This window comes from Littorina saxatilis, linkage group LG2, assembly GCF_037325665.1.
Source record: "Littorina saxatilis isolate snail1 linkage group LG2, US_GU_Lsax_2.0, whole genome shotgun sequence".
NCBI lineage: Eukaryota > Metazoa > Mollusca > Gastropoda > Littorinimorpha > Littorinidae > Littorina > Littorina saxatilis.
The window spans coordinates 89,449,412-89,472,831 of record NC_090246.1 but is presented as its reverse complement, the minus strand read 5'-3'; the positions used below and the strand labels follow the sequence as shown (position 1 = coordinate 89,472,831).

The 23,420-nt window shown below is 41.1% G+C and overlaps 1 protein-coding gene across 8 annotated transcripts in view; it reads left to right on the top strand.

Moving 5' to 3' along the window:
- LOC138960092 (LIM domain-binding protein 3-like) overlaps nt 1–23,061 on the top strand; it is an 83,789-nt gene extending 60,728 nt beyond the window's left edge. For 4 of the 8 annotated variants that reach the window (XM_070331833.1, XM_070331832.1, XM_070331835.1 and 1 more), the window contains 8 exons: nt 6,836–6,945; nt 9,378–9,476; nt 10,219–10,397; nt 11,370–11,399; nt 12,841–13,005; nt 14,989–15,123; nt 16,948–17,109; nt 18,434–23,061. In XM_070331833.1, coding sequence (XP_070187934.1) covers nt 6,836–6,945; nt 9,378–9,476; nt 10,219–10,397; nt 11,370–11,399; nt 12,841–13,005; nt 14,989–15,123; nt 16,948–17,109; nt 18,434–18,507 — 954 coding nt within the window. In that variant the 3' untranslated portion in view covers nt 18,508–23,061. The remainder of the gene's footprint in view (nt 1–6,835; nt 6,946–9,377; nt 9,477–10,218; nt 10,398–11,369; nt 11,400–12,840; nt 13,006–14,988; nt 15,124–16,947; nt 17,110–18,433) is intronic. The other 4 variants (XM_070331836.1, XM_070331837.1, XM_070331834.1 and 1 more) reach the window with 4 other exon arrangements.
- Nucleotides 23,062–23,420: the final 359 nt, after the last annotated feature.

Genomic DNA, 23,420 nt, shown 5'->3' with positions numbered 1-23,420 from the left:
GTGAGTTTGATGTCAACATGATTTATAATCATTCCAAGCTTTTTGAAATTCATACCTCATTGTCCTTTCTGCGTGACTGAATAATAAAGAAATCATTGACAAATGTAGTGCGATTTAATTTACTGTCGAGCCGGTCATGAACTACAGTATTATGCAAAAGAAGGTTCTTGGTTAGTTTTTACTGCGTGTGTGGTAGCCTTTCTTCCTTCTGTTTATTTTTCTTAGCAACCGTGTATGTGTCCGTGTGTCTCTGTGTTCATGTTTGTGTGTGAACGGGTGTGCGTGCGTCCGTGCGTGCGTGTGTGTTTAACTTTGTGTCTGAATACTTATTTAAAAAGTGATTTGGACTTCTGCCTTTCTGCTGAAAAATGCGGTGCTTTTATTCAGTCGGGTCCTCGCCTAATTTATGATCAGGCACTGAAGTCTCCGTGGCTTAGATTAAGACTTCATTCAGGAGAAAAAAATACAATCACTGCGACAGGAGCTAATATGCCAGCAACAAAAAGCCTTCATATTGTACAGTGAACGACCATGCGGTTCACGTCGCCTCGGGGTATGTCTAGTTAAAACGGGTTTTATTATGGGCGAAAAAGGATAGTGGCTTGGTCGACTGGGAAAGAAGGCGTCTGCTTTCTGTTAAATTGTATTCATATGAAATTTGACAATGTCTTGCCACCTGATCTTCTCGTTTGGATCGGTTGGAAGGGACGGGTCTTTCTGTCTGTCTGTCCGTCGGTCTGTCTGTCGTCTTTCGGTCTGTCTGTCGGCCTGTCTATCTTTTTCAAGGTAACAATGGTTGAAAACGTAGGGGAGAGTTACTGGTTGCGTACCTGTTATCCATATCGTACCACCCCCATTCCCGCGAAATGACGAATGCCTGAAGCCCCTGCTGAAGTGTGGGGAGAACCCCGTAGGAAAGAAGCATTCTTCCAGTGTCAACATGGCAGCTAGCGAGAAAACCACCAGCAAGAAAGAAAAATTCACTTTTTTCGCATTTTGATGTTATTTTCGTAGTGACAAATTTGTGTGACTATGCAAAGACTACACCACTGAGCAAATTAACTTGACTATACATTAATACCTTGTTGAGTGTAGGCTGCATTTGGATCAAAACGTTGGCCTTTGCTATTGTCCAGCCTACCGAAGTCACGCATATCGTACCAGCCAGAGTCTTGATATAGTACCGGTGGTACGATAACAATGACTTCTGGTACGATATGCAGGATGACACAACCTCCTATTAATTGCCAAGTGATCCATTTAGGAGTACTTATTAAGAAGTCTGAAGCCTGAAGTTGTTTCAGAAAAATGCTTTCCCCCTCGAACTGGACATCAGAGGACATGAAAAAATGTCTGGCAGCCATTGCAAACGGAATGGGCTTCAACGCTGCTTCAAGAGTTATTGATATTGTACCACAAGGTCACTAATATCGTACCCCCAGTACGTTATAAGTGACTGACAGGTACGCATTACAGAACTGGTCTTGTAATTCGTACCATTTGGATGATTTTTTTAAATTCGTACTGAAACCAAGTTTGCGTTTTTTTCATTGCAAACAATATACGGAACGTTGAAGGCACAGGAGATGAGTGTTTATGGACAATTTGAAGTGCCTAGCATAAAATGGTTGCGCTATAGAGCTGTTTGTCCTTAAGTGGTACGATACCAGTAACTCTCCCCTACTCACCAGAAACAGACACCAACACGGAGCATGTAATTTCCGTGTTGCTGTTTCTTTCTGGTGAATACTTGTTCATTGTCATCTTGTTCCAGATAGTTCTTTTCACATGCAGTCTCAAATTCCATATCTGTCTGTCGTTGTGTCTGTGGAAAAGCGATTGAGAGAGAGAAAGAGATTTAGAGAAAGAGAGAAATGATCGGGGAAGAGAAGGAGAATATAATTATGTGTCTGTGTGTGAGTTTCATGTCTTCTTTGATTTGGACAGGAACAAAAAAAAAGGGGGGGGTGGGAGGATGAGGAGACGGAAGGGTATAGGGACAGGATATTCCCCGAACAAGAGAAGTGTCTGCATATAAAAAATGAACTTGAAACTCTGTTTACCAGCACAAACTGAGGACAGACAAACTTAACTCTTCCTATTTGAACTGCTTCTGCAAAATCATGATCATTTTAGTTTGCCGCTTTGCAGAAGGCAAGTCGGAAAAATACAGACAAACCTGTTTTCGCTCGTCTTTTTATGTTGATACAAGGCCAGTACAAGTATTCTGACAACTCCACCCATAGTTTCTGTCCAACGTAGATAAAGATTGACTGCTTACAGCGCCGTCTACGACACAATTTGCATTAGACGGTTGCAGGAGTTAGGCTGAGACACATTTCACAGAGCATGTTAGTAGACTGGGCTAAATGCAGTGTTTGTGTGGTGTACAAAGTTGCCAAGTGTTGGTTTGGGCTTTTCCCTACGAGTGTCATCGCTTTGACAAACCAGTGTGTGTTACTTTTTGCATGCATGTCAACTAAGTCCTTTTGAACGGACTTTTGGCACTTGAAAAGGGTTTGTGTGTGCAGTTTGTACTAATAATGATTTCACAATGTTATGCATCGGTACTGGGTGTAGTTTTGTTTTGTGTTTAGTTACTGGTATGTTCTGAAGTGTGAGCAGGATGTCTTCTTCTTCTTCTAGAAATCTTTTGACTAAAATTCAATGGCTTAAAAAGATTCTGAATACGTTTACATTTTAAAGGATAAATGGTTTACCACAATACTAGATGGTAGGGCATGCCACTACCTAATTTCATTTTCTTTTTTGTTTCAAGTTCCATAATGTTTACGTTCAATAGCTTAAACTGAAATGTACTACTTATACATTTTATTTTGGTGCTTTTATAGTTTGCATTAAAAAAGTTTATGAGACAACGCATAGACACGTATGTATAGTAGCTACAAGTAAAGATGTTTGGTGAACGTAGTGTAATCTTCAACTCGTTTTTTTGCCACGATTGCAACTTTGAAAGTTACATACGTTTTCACTGTTACTGTAGATGGAGGAAAATAACAGAAAAGGTGAACTTTACGTATGAGTCACTACTGTATCCAGTTGTGGACCAAGACTTCGCTCTGCACTGTGAATCTGGTTTATACTGTGTGAACAAGAATAGCAGAGCCTCTCCTGGAAAAACACACGTGTGGGGTTCAAAATGGAGGAAATGCCGTTTCGGTCTCACGTGTTTACCCAAACAGTAGTTCGCTACATTTGCTGGGTCTCATTTCGGATTGTTACAGTTTTGTCATTAAAAGCTAGGGAGGGTTGGTAGCTACGTGTCTTGTATGTATTTGTTGGGATTGCGACAGAAAACGGGAAAAGACAAAAATATGCCCTTCAAGGTAGTTTGCCGCGGATCGGCGATGGTCGCGTTGAAGAAGGTCCCAGGCATATTGTGAAGTGTCAGAATGTTTTCATTCCCTTTGGCTTAGATTCTTTGTCAGCAATTTGATATCAATCATCGTTTGTTGGTAACAAAACAAAAAAAAACAACCCCAAACCCAACCCCCCCCAATGGTAGTAATGCTAAATTGTATACGTATTCAGACCTTTTTGCAATTTTTCTTCCAGTAGATTTTCTATAGCAGTAAGCCTTCCAGAGAAACATTGTTGTATGTTTTGTAACGCATCTGTACTGTTCAAAACCCAGCAATTGTATTGCTAGAATATAACTCGCATACTGCCGTGTAGTGTAATACAAAGGCCTCCGTGGCTTTATGAAAGTGGCCGAAGTGTCTTTTGAGCGTAGTTTGACATGTGACATTCAAACTTTTATGAGGTTGGAGCGGGCAAAGGCTAACCCCTTAATGCAAAATGGTGCATTGATATTCACGTCTCATCATAACAATCGGAGCTACGCGTCCCAGGCAGGCGGAAGGGCAAGAAGGTGTCCTCAGTGCAAGCTTAAAGGCACAGTCCTTCCTCCCGTGTAAAACATTACACTGACTCACCGTCTCTGATTCGGCCAGGCTTTTACATGGGATAAGACCACCCCTCCACTTGGTTACATACCAAACATCAACATTCACGATGTTTTCTGTGCAGAGTTGGCTTGTGTTTAAATAATTCATTGGCGGACATTATTGGCTTTGTGTGGAATTAATCAATCTACACAGGAGGCAGTCAGGACGTTAAATTCTGGTATGTTTCCGACTGGAAGGATGTCTTATCCCATACATGTGAAACCGTGATCTGAGACGGTGAGCCGAACTGGTTTTACGGGAAGGACCATGCCTTTAAAGGTGTCCTCCTTCTCGTTTAAGCGAGCATTTATACTAGCTCAAATCAGTACAGTGTTTTACATGTAATAAGAGCATCCTTCCACTTTGGCTCACACTAAATACCAACTGTTTGGCTGTTTTTGGTTTTTGTTTGTTTGTTGTTGTTTTTTGTGTGTTTTTTATTGTGGGGTTGGGTTTGGGGTTGGTTTTTTTGTGTTTTTTTTTTTTTTTGGGGGGGGTCTTAATTTGTTTTGTAACTGTAAGTGACCCCTGTGACAATCTGCAAAATAAATTCCATACTGCAAAATAAGTGTAAACTGATGCCATACTGGAAAATAAATGTCATTCTACAAAATAAATGTCATAATACAAAATAAATGTCACACTGATCAATTAATTCAGCAAAATACTACTACTCTGCAATGGAAGCAGCCCGGCTGTTGGATTTTGTTCTCAACTGGATGGATGCTCTGATCACAAGTAGAAGCCAGGGAGGCGATGATGTTGGATTTTGTTCTCAACTGGATGGATGCTCTGATCACAAGTAGAAGCCAGGGAGGCGATGATGTTGGATTTTGTTCTCAACTGGATGGATGCTCTGATCACAAGTAGAAGCCAGGGAGGCGATGATGTTGGATTTTGTTCTCAACTGGATGGATGCTCTGATCACAAGTAGAAGCCAGGGAGGCGATGATGTTGGATTTTGTTCTCAACTGGATGGATGCTCTGATCACAAGTAGAAGCCAGGGAGGCGATGATGTTGGATTTTGTTCTCAACTGGATGGATGCTCTGATCACAAGTAGAAGCCAGGGAGGCGATGATGTTGGATTTTGTTCTCAACTGGATGGATGCTCTGATCACAAGTAGAAGCCAGGGAGGCGATGATGTTGGATTTTGTTCTCAACTGGATGGATGCTCTGATCACAAGTAGAAGCCAGGGAGGCGATGATGTTGGATTTTGTTCTCAACTGGATGGATGCTCTGATCACAAGTAGAAGCCAGGGAGGCGATGATGTTGGATTTTGTTCTCAACTGGATGGATGCTCTGATCACAAGTAGAAGCCAGGGAGGCGATGATGTTGTGAACATGATCTCGTACACGAGAAGAAATGTATCTTTCAACTTAAAGCTCCATTGATTCCCATTGATTTTCTCAGCTTTGTGCAATTTACACATCTCTGCGTTAGAAGCCTATCATGTCCAACTGGAGTACTTTATGTGAAACTTGTATCACTGTCGTTTTAGCAGAGACATAGATAGAGTATGTCTCTGGTTTTAGGCGCTACGCGCGAAACACTGATGCAAACGAATAATATAAACATGGCAATCATTGTAATGCGAATCGATTTCTTAAAGTTGCCGATCTTTGCAATAAAAGTCAGAGTTTTGATCAAGTGTATCATTTATTTAACTTAGTACCAAATAATGAAACAATTGCAAAGTAGTTGTTATATAGGTCAGTGGGGACAGTTGGAATTTTCATTGAAGAGGTACTGAGCCTTTAACGTTTAATGGCGAGACATTTTCTGTTGGCAACCCGCTTTTTGTAGCGTTGTTGACACAGTGTCAACACCCATGGTTCGGCTGGAAGGGGAGACATATATATACGGACAAGAAATGTGTTTTAGTGAGACTCTTCTTTTTTCGACATTTGTCGAGCGAGCGGAGATCGTTTTATTGAAGTGCCCTGATCTGTTGATATTAGCTTCAAAAGAAAAGTCGTACAGTGTGTGTGTGTGTGTGTCTGTGTGTCTGTGTGATTGTGTGTCTGTGTGTGTGTGTGTCTGTGTGTGTGTCTGTGTGTGTGTCTGTGTGATTGTATGTCTCTGTGTGTGTGTGTGTGTCTGTGTGTCTGTGTGATTGTGTGTCTGTGTGTGTGTGTGTGTGTGATTGTATGTCTGTGTGCATGTGTGCCCGTGTGTGGCTGTTTTTGTGTGTCTTTCTGTCTGCCTGCCTCTGTCTGTCTCTCTGTGTCTCTGAATGTTTGTCTGTGTTCAGTGTCTGTATACTTGTACTGAGTGTGTGTGTGAGTGTGTAGAGGGTGTAGGGAGGGGGAGGGGGTGGTTGTTTGCTCGTTGACAGCCTGGTCGAAAAAGAAAGAATACTAGACAATTGTTAAAGAGAGACAGAAAAAGACCTGTATTTTGGTTACTGCGTGGTGTTTAGAAAACGGCACAAAGAAAGGCTCATATGCTTATAGCTAACCTTCTCCGGAGAAACTTATGTACAGTTTGTTTTATATTAGTTGAGGCATAAACCCTAATAAGTTAATTACAAACTTATACTAGTCCACTACTTGCGTATCGTTTCAGCATTGAAGTACACTGATCTACACTTTGTAGTGATTTAGCTTAGTTCGTAATAACCACTAGTTTCATGTAGATTAAGAGGCAACAGTGCCATTATCACACGATTTTACGGCAATGGTGCCTAAGAGGGTAGTAGAAACATGTTCTCCCGATACTACTAGTATTTAATCTAACCTCAGTTATATGTTTTATGATTTTTAGTTTGAAAACAGTAAATCTGTAGTTTAAAATCGAAGACAGAATGGCGTTGAAGTTTGCTTCACCTTGACCTACTGTTGGTGGTTGTGTTGCACGAGCAGCAACAGAGAGAGGAACAGAAGATACCCGACGAGCTGCTGTCTACGGTGCTCAAGAACAAGGGCAGTGCCAAGCCTTTCTCCTACGGCGTGGACCTCGGCGAACTGAAGAAGTGAGTCCCCTTCATTCACTTTCAAATATCTTCTAATTCTATGATTGTCTCCTTTTTATATTTAGTCAAGTTTTGACTAAATATTTTAACATCGAGGGGGAATCGAAACGAGGGTCGTGGTGTATGTGCGTGTGTGTGTGTGTCTGTGTGTGTGTGTGTGTAGAGCGATTCAGACTAAACTACTGGACCGATCTTTATGAAATTTGACATGAGAGTTTCTGGGTTTGAAATCCCCGAATGTTTTTTTCATTTTTTGGATAAATGTCTTTGATGACGTCATATCCGGCTTATCGTGAAAGTTGAGGCGGCACTGTCACGCCCTCATTTTTCAACCAAATTGGTTGAAATTTTGGTCAAGTAATCTTCGACGAAGCCCGGACTTCGGTATTGCATTTCAGCTTGGTGGCTTAAAAATTAATTAATGACTTTGGTCATTAAAAATCTGAAAATTGTAAAAAAAAATAAAAATTTATAAAACGATCCAAATTTACGTTTATCTTATTCTCCATCATTTTCTAATTCCAAAAACATATAAATATGTTATATTCGGATTAAAAACAAGCTCTGAAAATTAAATATATAAAAAATATTATCAAAATTAAATTGTCCAAATCAATTTAAAAACACTTTCATCTTATTCCTTGTCGGTTCCTGATTCCAAAAACATATAGATATGATATATTTGGATTAAAAACACGCTCAGAAAGTTAAAACAAAGAGAGGTACAGAAAAGCGTGCTATCCTTCTTAGCGCAACTACTACCCCGCTCTTCTTGTCAATTTCACTGCCTTTGCCATGAGCGGTGGACTGACGATGCTACGAGTGTACGGTCTTGCTGAAAAATGGCATTGCGTTCAGTTTCATTCTGTGAGTTCGACAGCTACTTGACTAAATATTGTATTTTCGCCTTACGCGACTTGTTTACATTTAGTCAAGTTTTGACTAAATGTTTTAACATCGAGGGGGAATCGAAACGAGGGTCGTGGTGTATGTGTGTGTGTGCGTGTGTGCGTGCGTGTGTGCGTGCGTGTAGAGCGATTCAGACCAAACTACTGGACCGATCTTTATGAAATTTGACATGAGAGTTCCTGGGTATGATATCCCCGAACGTTTTTTTCATTTTTTTGATAAATGTCTTTGATGACGTCATATCCGGCTTTTCGTGAAAGTTGAGGCGGCACTGTCACGCTCTCATTTTTCAACCAAATTGGTTGAAATTTTGATCAAGTAGTCTTCGACGAAGCCCGGACTTCGGTATTGCATTTCAGCTTGGTGGCTTAAAAATTAATTGATGACTTTGGTCATTAAAAATCTGAAAATTGTAAAAAAAAATATTTTTTTCTAAAACGATCCAAGTTTACGTTCATCTTATTCTCCATCATTTGCTGATTCCAAAAACATATAAATATGTTATATTCGGATTAAAAACAAGCTCTGAAAATTAAATATATAAAAATTATTATCAAAATTAAATTTTTTAAATCAATTTAAAAACACTTTCATCTTATTCCTTGTCGGTTCCTGATTCCAAAAACATATAGATATGATATGTTTGGATTAAAAACACGCTCAGAAAGTTAAAACAAAGAGAGGTACAGAAAAGCGTGCTATCCTTCTCAGCGCAAGTACTACCCCGCTCTTCCTGTCAATTTCACTGCCTTTGCCGTGCGGGGTGGACTGACGATGCTACGAGTATACGGTCTTGCTGCGTTGCATTGCGCTCAGTTTCATTCTGTGAGTTCGACAGCTACTTGACTAAATATTGTATTTTCGCCTTACGCGACTTGTTTTACTTGTTTTCTTTTTTTGTTGTTTTGTCAAATGAACCTGAGGAACTTCAAGAAGTAGCCTAACTGAGTCTCCTAAAACACTTTTACTTTTACGGTTGACTGATAAAGTGGTTCATTCGTTTAACCAACTAAAAATCATTTATCTGCAGACTGAGTGAGCTATCAGCCGATAGTTCGTCATTCTTCATCATGCTCTGAAAGTCTGTTGATGTTGTTAGTTGATAGCGTTTTGGTCAAACAATTTTGACTGGGTTTGTGTATTCACTCACCAACTTCAAACACTCTGCAGTTCTTAGCGTCCGGGTTGAGAAGACTTTTTTTTAATGTGACCAGTAGTTATTTGGAAGCTCATAACAAACAGACTCGCTGCTAGAGCCATGAGTGCCTATCCTACAAGGCTCGATCGAAGGAGGACGCAGACGTGGAAGGCAACGGAAGAGCTGGTTCGACAACGTTAAAAGAGTGGACGCAGATGAGCTTCCCTGACCTCCTGTCGACGCCCCCAACAGAACAGCCTGGAGAAGGGTCTCTGCCTCCTCACCCCTCACGTCTCCCCGACGACGGTCCCAGTCAGGGGACTGATGATGATGAACAAACGGCTGACATAATCAATTAGTCATGAGGTATCTGTGTGTTTTGCAGGAAGATCGGGCCGCCCACTGCCCCCAAGTCAGTGAAAAAGAAGCAAGCGTCTCCAGCACGTGGTGGTGTTAACGACGACGACGACGACATGCACCCCAAGTGAGTGTGCTATGTGTACTGCTTGGTTGGTTGATTGGCCTGTTGGCTGGCTGTTGATTGGCCTGTTGGCTGGCTGTTGATTGGCCTGTTGGCTGGCTGTTGATTGGCCTGTTGGCTGGCTGTTGATTGGCCTGTTGGCTGGCTGTTGATTGGCCTGTTGGCTGGCTGTTGATTGGCCTGTTGGCTGGCTGTTGATTGGCCTGTTGGCTGGCTGGCGGGTGGTGGAATGTAGGGTACTGTAAGTGACAGAATCAGATCTGTATAAATCTTCATTCGTTGTAGTGACTAGTTGGTGACGTGTTGTGTGGTTTGGGATGTGTTAGTTGTTGGGTTTTCTTTTTCATTTGAGGCACTTTATCTGGTGCATTGCTTCTTTCAAATAACAACACTTTCGCTTGCTGTGGTTGGGCAGGTTGACTGGTGAAGGTTGAATCACTTTGCTGTACGCCATAATGCAGTGTTTCATCGGTTGTTGACATGGGCACCGTTTGATTGGTTGCTGTAATTCAACGTCTCATTGGTCTCACTCTTTGATTGGTTGATTGCTGTAACACACTTTTGTATTGGTTGGTTGCTGATTGCTTAATTCGTGCTGATAGCTGTGTGATTGGTTGCGGCCTGCACAGATTGCTGTAACGTGATTGGTTGCGGCCTGCACAGATTGCTGTAACACTCTTTTTTATTGGTTGGTTGTTCATTGGTTCATGCATTTAACACACTTTTCAATTGGTTGCCTTGACAGCAAGCCCCCAGCGGGTCACATTCAGGGTGACTTCAGACGGAAGGCGGAGGGGGGACCTAGGTCGGAGATCGACACATCCCCCATCAACATCCACATGGGGGCCAACCCCAAGAAACAGTCCATGTCCTTCAAGGTGCTGCAGTGGATGACCGACACCGAGAACGCGCCGGACGACCCAGGTAACTTGTTCTATCCTCAACCTTTAAAGGCACACAAAAACAAGAAAGTTTACAAAGTAAGTTAAAAAAAAAAAATCAAAACGAAGCTGTACTCACCAGTACAAGGAAAGCACATACAATACTGAAGGTGACATTTTTGGAACGTTTAATTCAGGACAAAACAACACATTCTTAAGAACCTCCGGCCTTTAAAATAGAACCAAGAGACACAGGACCCAAAAAAAGAGAAAAATGTTGCTGTGACTTATCTTATAATGTCCCCAAGAAGACCGCAGCAATGACAAGACAATCAATAAGCTCATGAATTTGAAGGCACACTCCTTCCTGTGTGCACGATTTCACTGACCATCACAGATCTGGCCAGTCTTTTACACGGGATAAGAACACCCCTGTTTTCACTGGAAGGTCTGTGCCTTTTATACATGAATGTATATATATTTTTTGATCTATGTAAGATTGCAGGTTTTTTTGTTTTTTTTCTTTTTTCTCTTTCTTTTTTTATTGTTTTACCTCAGTTGCATGCAGGTTTGCTACTACAATTATTTTTTTGCCTTATTAAGATTGCAGGGTTAATTCGTGATGAAGGTTATTTCAGCCGGCTATTGCAACTGTTCAGCAAGAATAATTTTGAGCTGATTTCGTGTTTTTGTTTTTTACATTCTGAGATGCCACGTGCAAATAACTTTTTTTTTTTTAAACGCCTGTCTTTTTGATTTCTTTACCTTCTTTTCTGTTTTTTTCTTTGCTTTTTCTTCACATGTCTTACAGGTTAAGGAAAGGTTAACAGAACAGCAATGTTCCAGTTGTAAGAAATAATATGCAAGCTGAGGGCTTTCTGATAGGAAAGAAGTGATTTCAACCCTTGAAAAACCAGCTGGTGTTTTCTGTTTAGTAATGAGGTTGACAACCTCTCTGGTGGCCGGTGGTCGGTTGAGAAATTTATGGTGGTTGTTGTTGTGATTGAACTTTCAGGAAAGCAGAGTGCTGAGGTCACCGTGAACGGTACTGTGAGGCATCTGTGGCACTGTTGACTGTAGCCTAGACGCAGCGTGTGAAAATCCTAGCCTAGCCCACTAGTCTCGCACTACTGTTTAGACCTCTCATCGTTTTCATTGTCCGCTTTTTGTGCTGTGCTGTGATGTGCCGTGTTTTTTTCCAGCAGTTTGGCAGAGATCGGAGAGTTATTTCTGATGGGAAAAAAGTATTTAAAAATCACGAATTGGTTGGGGTATAATGCATGCAAAACCCTGTCAGCTGTCTCGCAGAGATCATCTTTATTTCTGTGCCATCACTATTTGCTTTCTCAATAAAAATACGCAGAGAAATTGGTACTGGCCCGCAAAAAAAATGACATCTTCTCATACTGCAAGCAAATTTACAAGTATAACCATAGAATTGTCGGCTGAATTGTATTTTATAGAGTGCAAGGGTTTACAAGGAAGCTATTGTGTCAAGTATGCAGAGGAATTTTCGAATGTAGCTACATTCATCCTTGACAGAGGTTCTGCGTTGCAGTTTTCTGTTACTCTCTTGTATCCTCTTACTCTCTTGTATCCTCTCTTTTGTACTCTCTCAGTACATTGCCGTACTGTATGGCAGCTAGCTTTCCCAGTCAGAAAGCAGCTCGCATTTCCACGAGGGTAACCACACAGGACTGTATGAAATCTTATCCTTAATTTTATCCTTATCTTATACGCAGTTGAAGATTGCGTCTGTTGTGTACACTTCTGGGTTGGGCACGTAAACTTCACTAGTGACTGCAGCCTTCTAGGCCGGTGTGCTGTGTTGGTCGAGGTTTGTGCAAAACGTGTAGAGAGGTTTAAATGCACAGTGAGCGCGTAGACGTCGTGTTGCTTCAGCCTGTTGCCTCGCAACCACCCCTGACCATCCTCAACGTCATCTCCATAACTCACACATTTCATTGGCTCTTCATGGCCGCTCAGCAGTCTCATTGGCTGGCTGCTTTCGATGTCTGTGGTGGGATTCTGTCTGTTTTTTTGCGTGTTTTTACTAAATACAGAAACGGGCCCAGGAATTTCGTATGACCCGTCCATATCTGTTTTAAAGTTTGTTTGGCATTGCCTCTCAGGCGGTTGATCAAGTTTTGTGTCTCCATAATGCAAACAACAACAAAATGCATTGTTGGTTGTTGTTGTTTTTTTATGTCCCTACAACCTTTTTTGGCCAAAATGAAACGAATATTGAAACTTTATCATGTAATGCTTCATTGAAAACTAACTCCAGTTTTCGAAACCTTTGACTGACGCAAATCTTCCTTTGAAAATGATAAAAATTCTGATGTTGAAAAACATGGATATCAAATAAAAAGTAAACAAAACTTTCAGAGTGTCGAGCTCTGACGAGTGTATATAACAAAACTTGCAATGCCAAGCAAAGTAAGATACAGCTAGCGTTCATTACTGTATGACGTCATACCTGACAGAGCCGGCCCCGACAAGAACACGGCGACCTCAGCGTGACCCCACGGTACACAACGCAGAAGATGACGAAATGCGCTTCACTGGTCTTCACTCCAAGGCTGAAATCCCTTCCCGCGCCTTCAAACACCTGCAGAAATTACCCTCTGATGCTGGCCAGAACCACGCAGGTGATTGAATATGACGTCATTTTTGCAGGGATCTGTGACGTCAATAAGGGATTTGCCATGGTCATGGTTGTTTTTTTTAATATATATTTGTTCATTGTTTGTTATCAGTTATTTGTTTATCTATCAAAAGTTAAATGAGAATTGACTTTTTTCAAACTAGTACATTTTTAATACTGAGATCTTCAGCAAAAGAATAATGTTGTCATGCAAGTTTGATCAATACATTCCCCTTGTGAGGTGTGGCTGCCCATGACCATTTCAAGACAGGAGTTTTAATTTCAAAGTGCTTTAACTGACATGCAGTTTTTAACCATTTCGAAACACATTGATAAACGCATGGGTTTTTGTGGTAATAATGACTGCTGTTACTAAAAAAACAAATGTGGTTAAGGATATATACGGGGACTGAAATTAGGGGGATTGGTTATTTCCTTTTGTTTCTTGTTGTTGTTTGTTTTGTTCTGGGTTGTTTTATTTTTATTTATTTATTTGCTTATCATTATATATATTGTCTGGTATTTTTTCTCGACTTGCCGTGTCTTTAAGTCATCGATCGTATCATTTCGTCTCATTCCTCATCTGCTCTCGACGTGTCTTGTTTTGTCTTCTCTTGTCTTGTAATATGTCTCTTGTTTGTTCTTGTCATGTAACAGTATTCGAATGGGGGAATGATTTGACTCTTTGCTTCGACCGATCAGTCATCGAATCATAAAACGTTTCATTTTATACATTTCTCACGCACTTTTTGTTGAAATCTCCCTTCTTGATTCAACACGATTAATTAGTCCTGAACTAAGTTTGAAAGCTTGTAGAGTTTGACCGCATTTAGACGAGTTACCCTCGCACTTCATGATGAGGGCCCCAAAGGGTTGAAAATCGTGATCGCGATTGGCGTTTTTTGACCTTTCTGTGACCGTGATTGCCGAAATTTCCATTTCTGTGATCGTGATGGGACTTTGCCCGTGATCCGTGATGACAAAAAAATCAAGTCTCGTGATCGTGATCGTCATTTGTTTTCGTGATCGTGATGGGCATTATTGCAAAGCATTTTATTTTCAACGTACATTTTTCACAGCTGTATCACTCTATGATCCTCTATTCGTCAAGGTGTTTGTGATCGTGAAAACAAAAATCAAGGTAACTGTGATCGTGAAAGCTAAAATTCCCTTCCCGTGATCGTGAAGATACCCCCCCTTTGGGGCCCTCCATGATCGGTAAAGATTGGAATGGATGAAGAAGGTTGTTTGCATTGTTGAAAAGGAGAATTCAGTGAAAAGATAACACTGAAACAGTCAAAGTGCATGTTGGCACATAATACATGAAGGAACTGTTTTCTTTAATTATATGTTCTGTGATATATATGTCACAGTGGAAATGAGAATCCAGTGAGATTCCGAATTGCACAATTATATAAACCTTTGAACACATTATTTCCCCCAATTCCTATTTCCCCTAGTGAAAACTGGAATTCCCATCTCCATTGAAACTGGATTCCCGTTTGCACTAGGGCAAACTGGAATTCCAATCTTCACTAACAAATATCCAGTGGAGATGAGAATTCTAGTTTGCCCTAGTGCAAACTGGAATTCCAATCTCCACTAGTGCGATTCGGAATCTCACTGGATTCTCATTTCCACTGTGACTAATACACTATACACACTCTATCAGATGAAAGAGTTCTGTATCTGTGGTGTACTTGTTCCTATTGGTAGTATTAGAACAGATAAATACTATGTTCACTGTTTTAAGAACGATGTTAGTTTATGTGATTCAGTTGTTATTCTTAAAATAACATTTACTTTTAATTTCAAAGCATTTCTCATTATTATCATATTTTACATGCTATCTTTATTCGAAGCATCGTGCACATGCTACTTTCCCGTTTCACCGATTTTGTTGTGCATGGTTGTGTTGCTATGGTTACTCTCACTGTGTACTAATTGTGACCTTGCCTTGCGCCCTCTCTCGCCCTTGACCTTGCAGAGGAGAAAGAAGATAATGAAGAAGAGGAGCGTGTAGGTAGCTATGACGAAGCGTCCATTCGCTACAAAGGCAAGCACATTCCCTCCCCTTCCTTCCGAGTGCTACAGTCCTGGGCGGAGCTCGACCCACTAGAAAGTAAGTAACAACAAGCTTCAACTCGAGTTATGAAGCTGCAACTAACCGTTAACTAACCCGAACAAGCTTTAAAATGTCATGAAAGCAAACTGAGGCCCGGTGTAACACGAAATTTTTACTCCACGAAAAATTTACTCCGGAGTAAATATTTCGTACGAAATTCTTACTCCGAGTACACTTTTCGTTCGAGAAAAGAACTCCCCAAGGCACGAAAAAATTACTCCCTCCACGAAATTTTTACTCCCCATTTTCTTTACTTCCAGTAAAAATCTCGTACGCAAAAATGGGATGCGGGCGAAGGGATAATGCCAATAAGTGATCTCGCGCACACGAATGTCGCGCTACCCTCCCTCCACCCCTTCAACCACCAAGACTAACAGGGGACAAGGGAGTAAAAATTTCGTACACCTGGCAGGGGAAGTTAAATTGCTCGTGTTGGGGTGAAGTAATTTATTCGTTATTTATTCGTCAGGGGAGTAACATTTTCGTACGAAATGTTTACTCGGAACTCACCTGTCTTGGGGAGTAATTTTCTCGTGCAATGGGGGAGTGCTTTTTTCGTAAAGGGAGTAACTTTTTCGTACGAAATGTTTACTCCGGAGTAAAAATCTCGTGGGAGTAATTTTCTCGTGTTACACCGGCAAGTCGTAGACAAAGGGACGCAATACTAAGCGCTGAGCGCGTTGGGGATTTTGAACTGTTCATGCAGAAGGAGCACAGAGCGCGTTTGGGATTCTGTATTTTTACATGTAGTGGGCGATTGAAAAACAATCGAGCCTTAGTCAAGCGACAGAGCGGTCAAAGATCTGAATGCACGACACTTTTTGCCGACGGATTTTGAAAAGAATATCACTTTTTTTTTTAAAGGATAGGCCACTATTGTGATAGTGTCTTTGAAAAAGTTTAAGTTTGTGTAAATGGGAGTAAGAAAGGGGCATAATCATTCCCGTGCATGTCCTAATACGGACCTTCTAAAAAATAAAAAATAAAGTTTTCTTGTGTGGTATTTTATCAACAATAATATGACTAAATGATACACGGTTTATTAATAACAGCTCTGATTTCTGTTCATTTTTCTTGTTTGACACTTTCTTAAAATCAGTAACTGTTCCAAAAGATCAGACAAGGTTGTCTGATGAATTGTGTTCTGACTCGACTGATACAAAACACCGTTGTGCTTGTTGGCTTTTTTGCTGCTAATGCCGAATGGCTTGGGCAAGGCTTTTGCACGTCACTGTTCACAAATATGTCGTTCACTTTTGTTAATTTTTAATTGCCCATTCTTGGATTTACTCGTAAATGATAATCATTACACATGCAGACAAGATTCTGGCTTTACATTTTTTATTTTATGTTGTATTTATAATGCTTCAAGATGGTCGGCATAAGCGTTTTCCTCCCATTTATGTTTTGGTTGTCTTAACTAAATAGTTTGTGCAATGATGTGTTTATTAGTTTTCATTTTTTCTGTAAAATCATTGCATCAAGATCAAGAGATGACTAATGCATTTTTTTTTCGGGGGGGGGGGGGGGGGGGGGGCCTGTGCTAATGGCTTAAAGATGCATTTGGTGGTTTTTATTCTCGTGGGAAATCATTTGAATTATTTTCTCTGTGTGCACTTTTAACTTCCTTTTAATCAAAAATCTTGTCAACTGCGTGTGTGTGTGTGTATGTGTGTGTGTGTGTCTGTGCACATCTGTCCGTCTCTGTGAGTGCGTGTGTTTTTGTCTACGTGTGCATTTTGTGTTTTGACTGCGTGCGCGTATGCCTATCCGTCTGTCTGTGCGCTGTCTATCTGTACGTCCGACTGTGTCCGTGTCCAGCGCCAGTCCAACCAGCGGAGGAGTGGGATGACGGACTGCCGGACACGCTGAGTCCCGAGGATGCGACCGACAAGCGCTACAAAGGGGGCAACATCCCCTCCAAGGTCTTCAGGACGCTGCAGCATATGGTCGGCGATGACACGTCGGAAACACCTGCCTCTGGTAAGTCTCCGACATAAACGGTGAACGTAATCGGTATGGTAAAAGAGAGGACATTTATTTGTGACACGGTTTGTTTTTTTGTTTGCTTAACGCCCATTCGACCACGAAGGGCCGTATCAGGGCAGTGCTGCTTTGACATATAACGTGCGCCACACACAAGACAGAAGTCGCAGCACAGGCTTCATGTCTCACCCAGTCACATTATTCTGACACCGGACCAACCAGTCCTAGCACTAACCCCATAATGCCAGACGCCAGGCGGAGCAGCCACTACATTGCCAATTTTAAAGTCTTAGGTATGACCCGGCCAGGGTTCGAACCCACGACCTCCCGATCACGGGGCGGACGCCTTACCACTAGGCCAACCATGCCGGTATTTGTGACACGGTTAGTCGAATACAAAATACAGTGGAGTCCAGCTATAACGAACCTGGGTATAACGAAATCCCTCTTTTAACAAACTGCCATTGATTTCCCGGCAGACAGCCTTCTATTTCTTACTTGTTACTTTCCGGCTACATCGAACCTTTTGAACTCATTTGCATAACGAACCCCTCTTTTCACAAACACGTTTTCATCGCACCAGAGCCGTTTTGTCTCCAAAAGTCACAAGGCTACAACGAACTGATGTCAATAATTGTCTCCAAAGACAAAAATACACAAAAATACACAAACACAAGTGCACATCGCGTGATGAGCGAACTCTGAACAAACTAACAGCGGGAGGTGCACGGAACAGATCGAACCAAAACCGAAAGTTGTGGTGACGTCATGACATTTTGCGATGTACGTCAGCGAAGCTCGTGCACATGTGGTCTGTCTTGCTTAAAACAATGGCTGACGAACATGGTTTCGAAATCTGGAACTGTTTTTTTGTTTTCTCCGATCCGTGACCGAGTGACGCGATATAGAACCACGCGTTCGTTTGAATCAATACTCTCCTCGGGCAGTGAAGTCTCCTAAATTGCTCAACACTGTGGACAGTCCGGAGTGCAGTTATGTCCCGTGAATGAGCGAGTCAAAGTTTTATCGTGAAAACTGATGCTTTTCATGCACCTCCCGCTGTTAGTTTGCCTCTCTCTATGGATTATATTATGAAGCTGTTGAAAACATGCAGAGATTGTACTCTCCAAGGAAAGATCGATGGGACGATCATTTGAAGGTGATTGGGAAAACTTGTCTTGAGGCCATTTAGGGTTGAAAACCCTACAGCGAATTACTGATATAACGAACTAAAATGTATCTCCCTTGAGATTCGTTGTACCCGGACTCCATATAGTTTGCGACTTGCTGTCTAACAACACCAACATTCTTGTCATTCCAGGGCAACATAACGGTACCGCGGCGCCGGCGCGTGCGGCCAAGGCTCCGTCACAAGAAACGGCCACGGATTTCTAGTCATGACGTCATCAGCCTATGACGTCCCACTCCCAAGGATGCTGGGACCTGGACGAAAAGTTGCAGCGCTGACGCAAGACGGAAGACTTACCAAAGCAGTCAAGAGATCGAATGACAGTATTGAATAAATATGAGTTATAAAACTAGATCGATGAGATAGTATTGTCTGATTAATATCTAATTGGCTATTTCGTGCATTTGTGTAGAAAAAAAATGCCCTGCACTATCTTTGCGAATGAACAGTGGTAAGCAATATGGGAGCTCACAATGTGCCTTTGGCCTTCTGTTTGACCGTTTGTTTTTCGATCGTCTGCTGATACTTTCATTTTCATGAAATGTTCAGATGTTCTTTGTTGGAGTCCCTCAGCATTCATTGGAGTTTTCGGATGTTAAAGATTCTTGTTACATATTATTATGTGTGTTACAATGTAGAGCTTGCTTGCGCCTTTCAAGTATATATTTCGGGATTATGTGAGTTTGCTGTTTTTGTTATTGTTCGACTGATGTATGTGTGGACTGTAAAAACAGTTTATGGCCCGAAGGCTGGGAACGATTTATGAGATGGAGGGTGTATGTGTTTGAGTGTTCTGTCTGTCTTGGATACTGTATTACTGACGTTTTCCTTTTTTACACACACACACACACACACACACACACACACACACACACACACACACACACACACACACACACACACACACACACACACACACACACACACACACACACACACACACTTATCCCTCAAATTAACTAGTTTTGAAGTTTGACAACAGAAATGTTTACGTTGAAAAGGAAACAATCTCCATCTTTGCATTGACATTTCTGATGCGTAGCTTTAACCTTTCATGGTTTTCATTGGTAGATATATTTATGCATCAAAAACAGAACTTCTCGCCGTGTGTGATTGAATGTTAGCTTTGGAGAGTAACCTGTACATGAACTCGCTCAGCTTATGTTTATATATATGTGTGTGACTGATACATTTTTTTCTTAGAAGATTATATTTGTAGACATTTAAAATAAACCAATGGGTGCTATCTTTCATATTCTTGTGGATGTTTCGTTAAAGGTTTGCAATGTGTAATGGTTGCCTTTGATACTAGTGACACCCTTCTGTTACAAACTGTGTAAATAGAGTGTGTGGTGCTGTTCATTTTCACACATGTACTACAACTCATCTGTAAGGAGTCCAAGTGATGATCTGTGTTCAGTTGTTTGATTATTTATGCTGGCTATGACTTGGTTAGCGCAAACTACACAGTGAGAAATGTATACCTGTGGAAGTATGTTCAGCAGATTAGTCGGTGAACAAATTCGTGAACAATTTGACGTGTTGCATAATAACATGAGTGTGCAGCTGTTGCCTTCAAACTAACCTTTAGTTTATCAAATCTAGCAATAAGCGTTTGCGATTGCTTCTCTAAGTATTGTATAATTACTAGAAACAGCTGGTGCAGCCATGATAAATTGTGAAAGTGAACTCTGTCTAAAGGGAGATAACTTGGCTTTTACCTTCCAAGCTTAAGCAAGTTATGATCTCCCTTGAATTGTGTTCCCTTTTGGATGAACTAAACTACTACAGGGGCAATAACAGTTCACCTAAACCTGGCGCGGGGAAAATACCAGGCCGTATGTAAAGTAAAATCTAACCCCCCACCCCTCCACTGGTTCACCCTTTTCGCAGGGAGCGCTTGGCTAAGGAACAGAAGTGATGAACTTGTTCATGCTTTGTAGTGAAACTGACAGGTTATTTTACAAATTTAAGATACTCGGTTATCTGTTTTGTTTTCGAAAACTCTTCTTTGTGAATCAATTGAAGGTTTTGCAGCATCACATACCGATGTAAAATATAGATTACGCAAGAAATACACAAAGGTGATGTATGTGTGATGTTTTAACGCAACGATACTGGCCAACTACAGTCAAAACTGTACGTGTGAATAAAGTGAATTTGCCGTGTTGGAATTCAACTGTACATTTAGTTGGGGGTTTTTGTCACTATTTTTCTTCAATGTAAAATAATGTTTTTCTTTCCATGAAAGTTAAAGCAACTTCTTCGGTATGGGTTCCAATTATCGACTCTGGAAAAAAACTTTCACAACATTTTCCAACAGCAATATCCCAATCAAAATCAATACTGTGTGCTTAGTTTTGGTTTGTCGTTGTTGTGGTTGTCATGTATACATAATAAATTATTTCGCGTCTTCTTTTCGAAATTCCGTTGTAAAGTTCATAGAAGTGTAACAAAAAGGTATTATGTAAACTGGTGGAGCGTGGTAAAGCCACAAAGAACAACACTTGCGTATCCCGACGGTGTACAAAGTACTGCTTCTGTTGAAGGTGTACATGTATTAATTAAGTTTTGAGTTCTTACCTTACACGCGTGTATGTGTGCGCCTATCTATGTCCATAACTACTACAGGCACAGGGGGAAATGTGATGAGTGTCCCTTGCACTACTGTAGTTACTATTGATGTGTAGGTGACTGACCGTGTTGACGTGTTTTTTTTTCCTGTGCCTGTGATAGTTACCTACCCATTTATTTATCGCTTTTAGTTTTGTGCGATTACTACCATTGTGTAAAGCACGTGAAAAGCGTTTCAGCCAAGCTGTATTCAGGTCGATATACGAGTAATTTCGCTAACATCCAAAGTTGAGAGGGAGGGATAATCATTCACTTGCTGTCTTTCTGCATGTAGTGTATGACAAATATGTTGTCTGTCCAATCTGTGAGTGTGTCGGGCTACAAATGACTGTGCCTTACTCAAATATATCACTACAAATGAGATACCGGGGAGGTGTCATTCATAATAGAACAATTTATCATCTCTACTGATCTGGAATTACACGTGAAATTGTACTTCCTGGTTAGTAAATTGTTCAAGAGAACAGACAAAACACGCAAATAAAAGGCCCTGAGGTGATGGGCGTACGGAAAATTAGACGTCTCCTTTATTACGATTCGAACACTGTGAACATAGTAATCAATATCGTAGCTGGGAAGAACGCCGTGATTATAACATTTCTGATTAAGGCGAATACATTTCTACGACTGTAGGGAACATTAAACCTTTTCCGCTACATTCACAGTCATCACTACCATTCAGTGGAGGGAAGTTTCTAAGGAATAATATATGAACAGGCGGCCTACAGTTTTAAACGACCGTAGGTAAGACTTAAAACTCTGTCACTACCGTAGTTTCAAAGTATTTTCATGGTTTCAGTTTCAAAGTAACCAACACCCGTCCCTTATGTCTACACAACAGGATTCACGTGCATGTTGTCGTGCACAGCGGCCCTTCCAGTCTTTCGTAGTCCGAGGTAAACCCAACGAGAACACGAACAGTGCTCACGCCGGCGGCGCTGCAAAAAGGCAATTTCAATAAGCAACCCAATAATATCGTATACAGTAATGAAATCACAATGAAAAACCCAGTATACAGTAATGAAATTACAATGAAAAACCCAGTCTGTAATAATGAAATTATAATGAACAACCAAGTCTGCAGTAATAAAATCACAACGAACTGTCTAGACTGTAGTAATGAAATTATGATGCACCACTCGGTCTTTCGTCTATTGTGTCACTGGGAGATCGATCAAATCATAACACAATGGACACGCCTGAGAAGGGTGTTAATCCTGATGGAAAATGCCTCTAACCCCAGTGCATGAATTAAAAATAACTCTGTGCTTATGTGATCATTCACGATGAATAATTATTGGAGGCAGTTGTACCTTTGTTAAAGTTCGTCACCAAAAGACGCCAAACGGTTCCATGCACAACCGGTTTGCTGCATTAAACTGTCTGTGGCAATAGTTGAAATAGTTTGCATACGCACTGTGCAGTGTTTTCTACAGTTTCTGTGCAGGATTTCGACATTTAATTTATTTCGACAGAAGGGGGCGGGGGGGGGGGTGGGGGGGGGGGTCTAGGGGTAAACTCTATCATTGTGACTTAGGTGTTATTCACTTACATAATTATATTTCCAAGTTTATCCTTGTGACCACATGGCAATACGTGTACATACAGAGCTCATAACTCCCAACCCCACCCCACCCCCAGACCCATATTGAACTAAAAAAAAAAAAGGAAGGGTTTTGGTTTGTTATAACCTCCCAACTCCCTTTTGTTTCTTCGAGTTTCAGAATAGTTTTACACTACTAATCAGTCACGTGTCATTCGTGTCTCACAGGCGCTTTCATTGCACTGTAGCTTCGTTTACTACAAAGATCGTTTGTCTTCGCACTACAAAGATCATCCTCTTTGTAGTACAAAGACGGTTTTTGTGGTGTTTGATTGTCCGAGGAGGGATTGGGGGTGTGTCTTCCTGTTCATTTCGTGTTCTAATTTATTCAGCCAAGCTCATGTTGATATTTAATGATTAACCGCTGTAGCCGATTCATATTTACATGTTAGGTTTTTTTTTCCCCACCAGCTGTTTGAAAGGATGCCAATATTTAGGATTGTTTTTGCCTCTTGTGTGAATTCCTCTGTTGTGTTTCTTCTGCCATGCTCGTGTTCAATGCAATAAAGTCGTAAAACCAGGACTTAAGTGTTTTTCTCCCAAGGCTTTTGTTGCTTTCTTTCTTTTCTGTCACAAGAAAGAGTGAATAAAACTGCTGTTATAGGTATCGGAAGGAGGAACAGCTATAGAAAGTAATACGAAAATGCGTATACATACATACATTGCTGTATGAAATTGCTATCACAACAATGTGGAGAATAACGGAATTTCTTTTGGCGTGTTTCTTGCTTGCTAAAATGCATAGTGTGGGTGCGTGCGTGTAGGTATCTCCGTCTTCTTCTTCTGCGTTCGTGGGCTGAAACTCCCACGTACACTACGTGTATTTTTTGCACGAGTGGAATTTTACGTGTATGACCGTTTTTACCCCGCCATTTTAGGCAG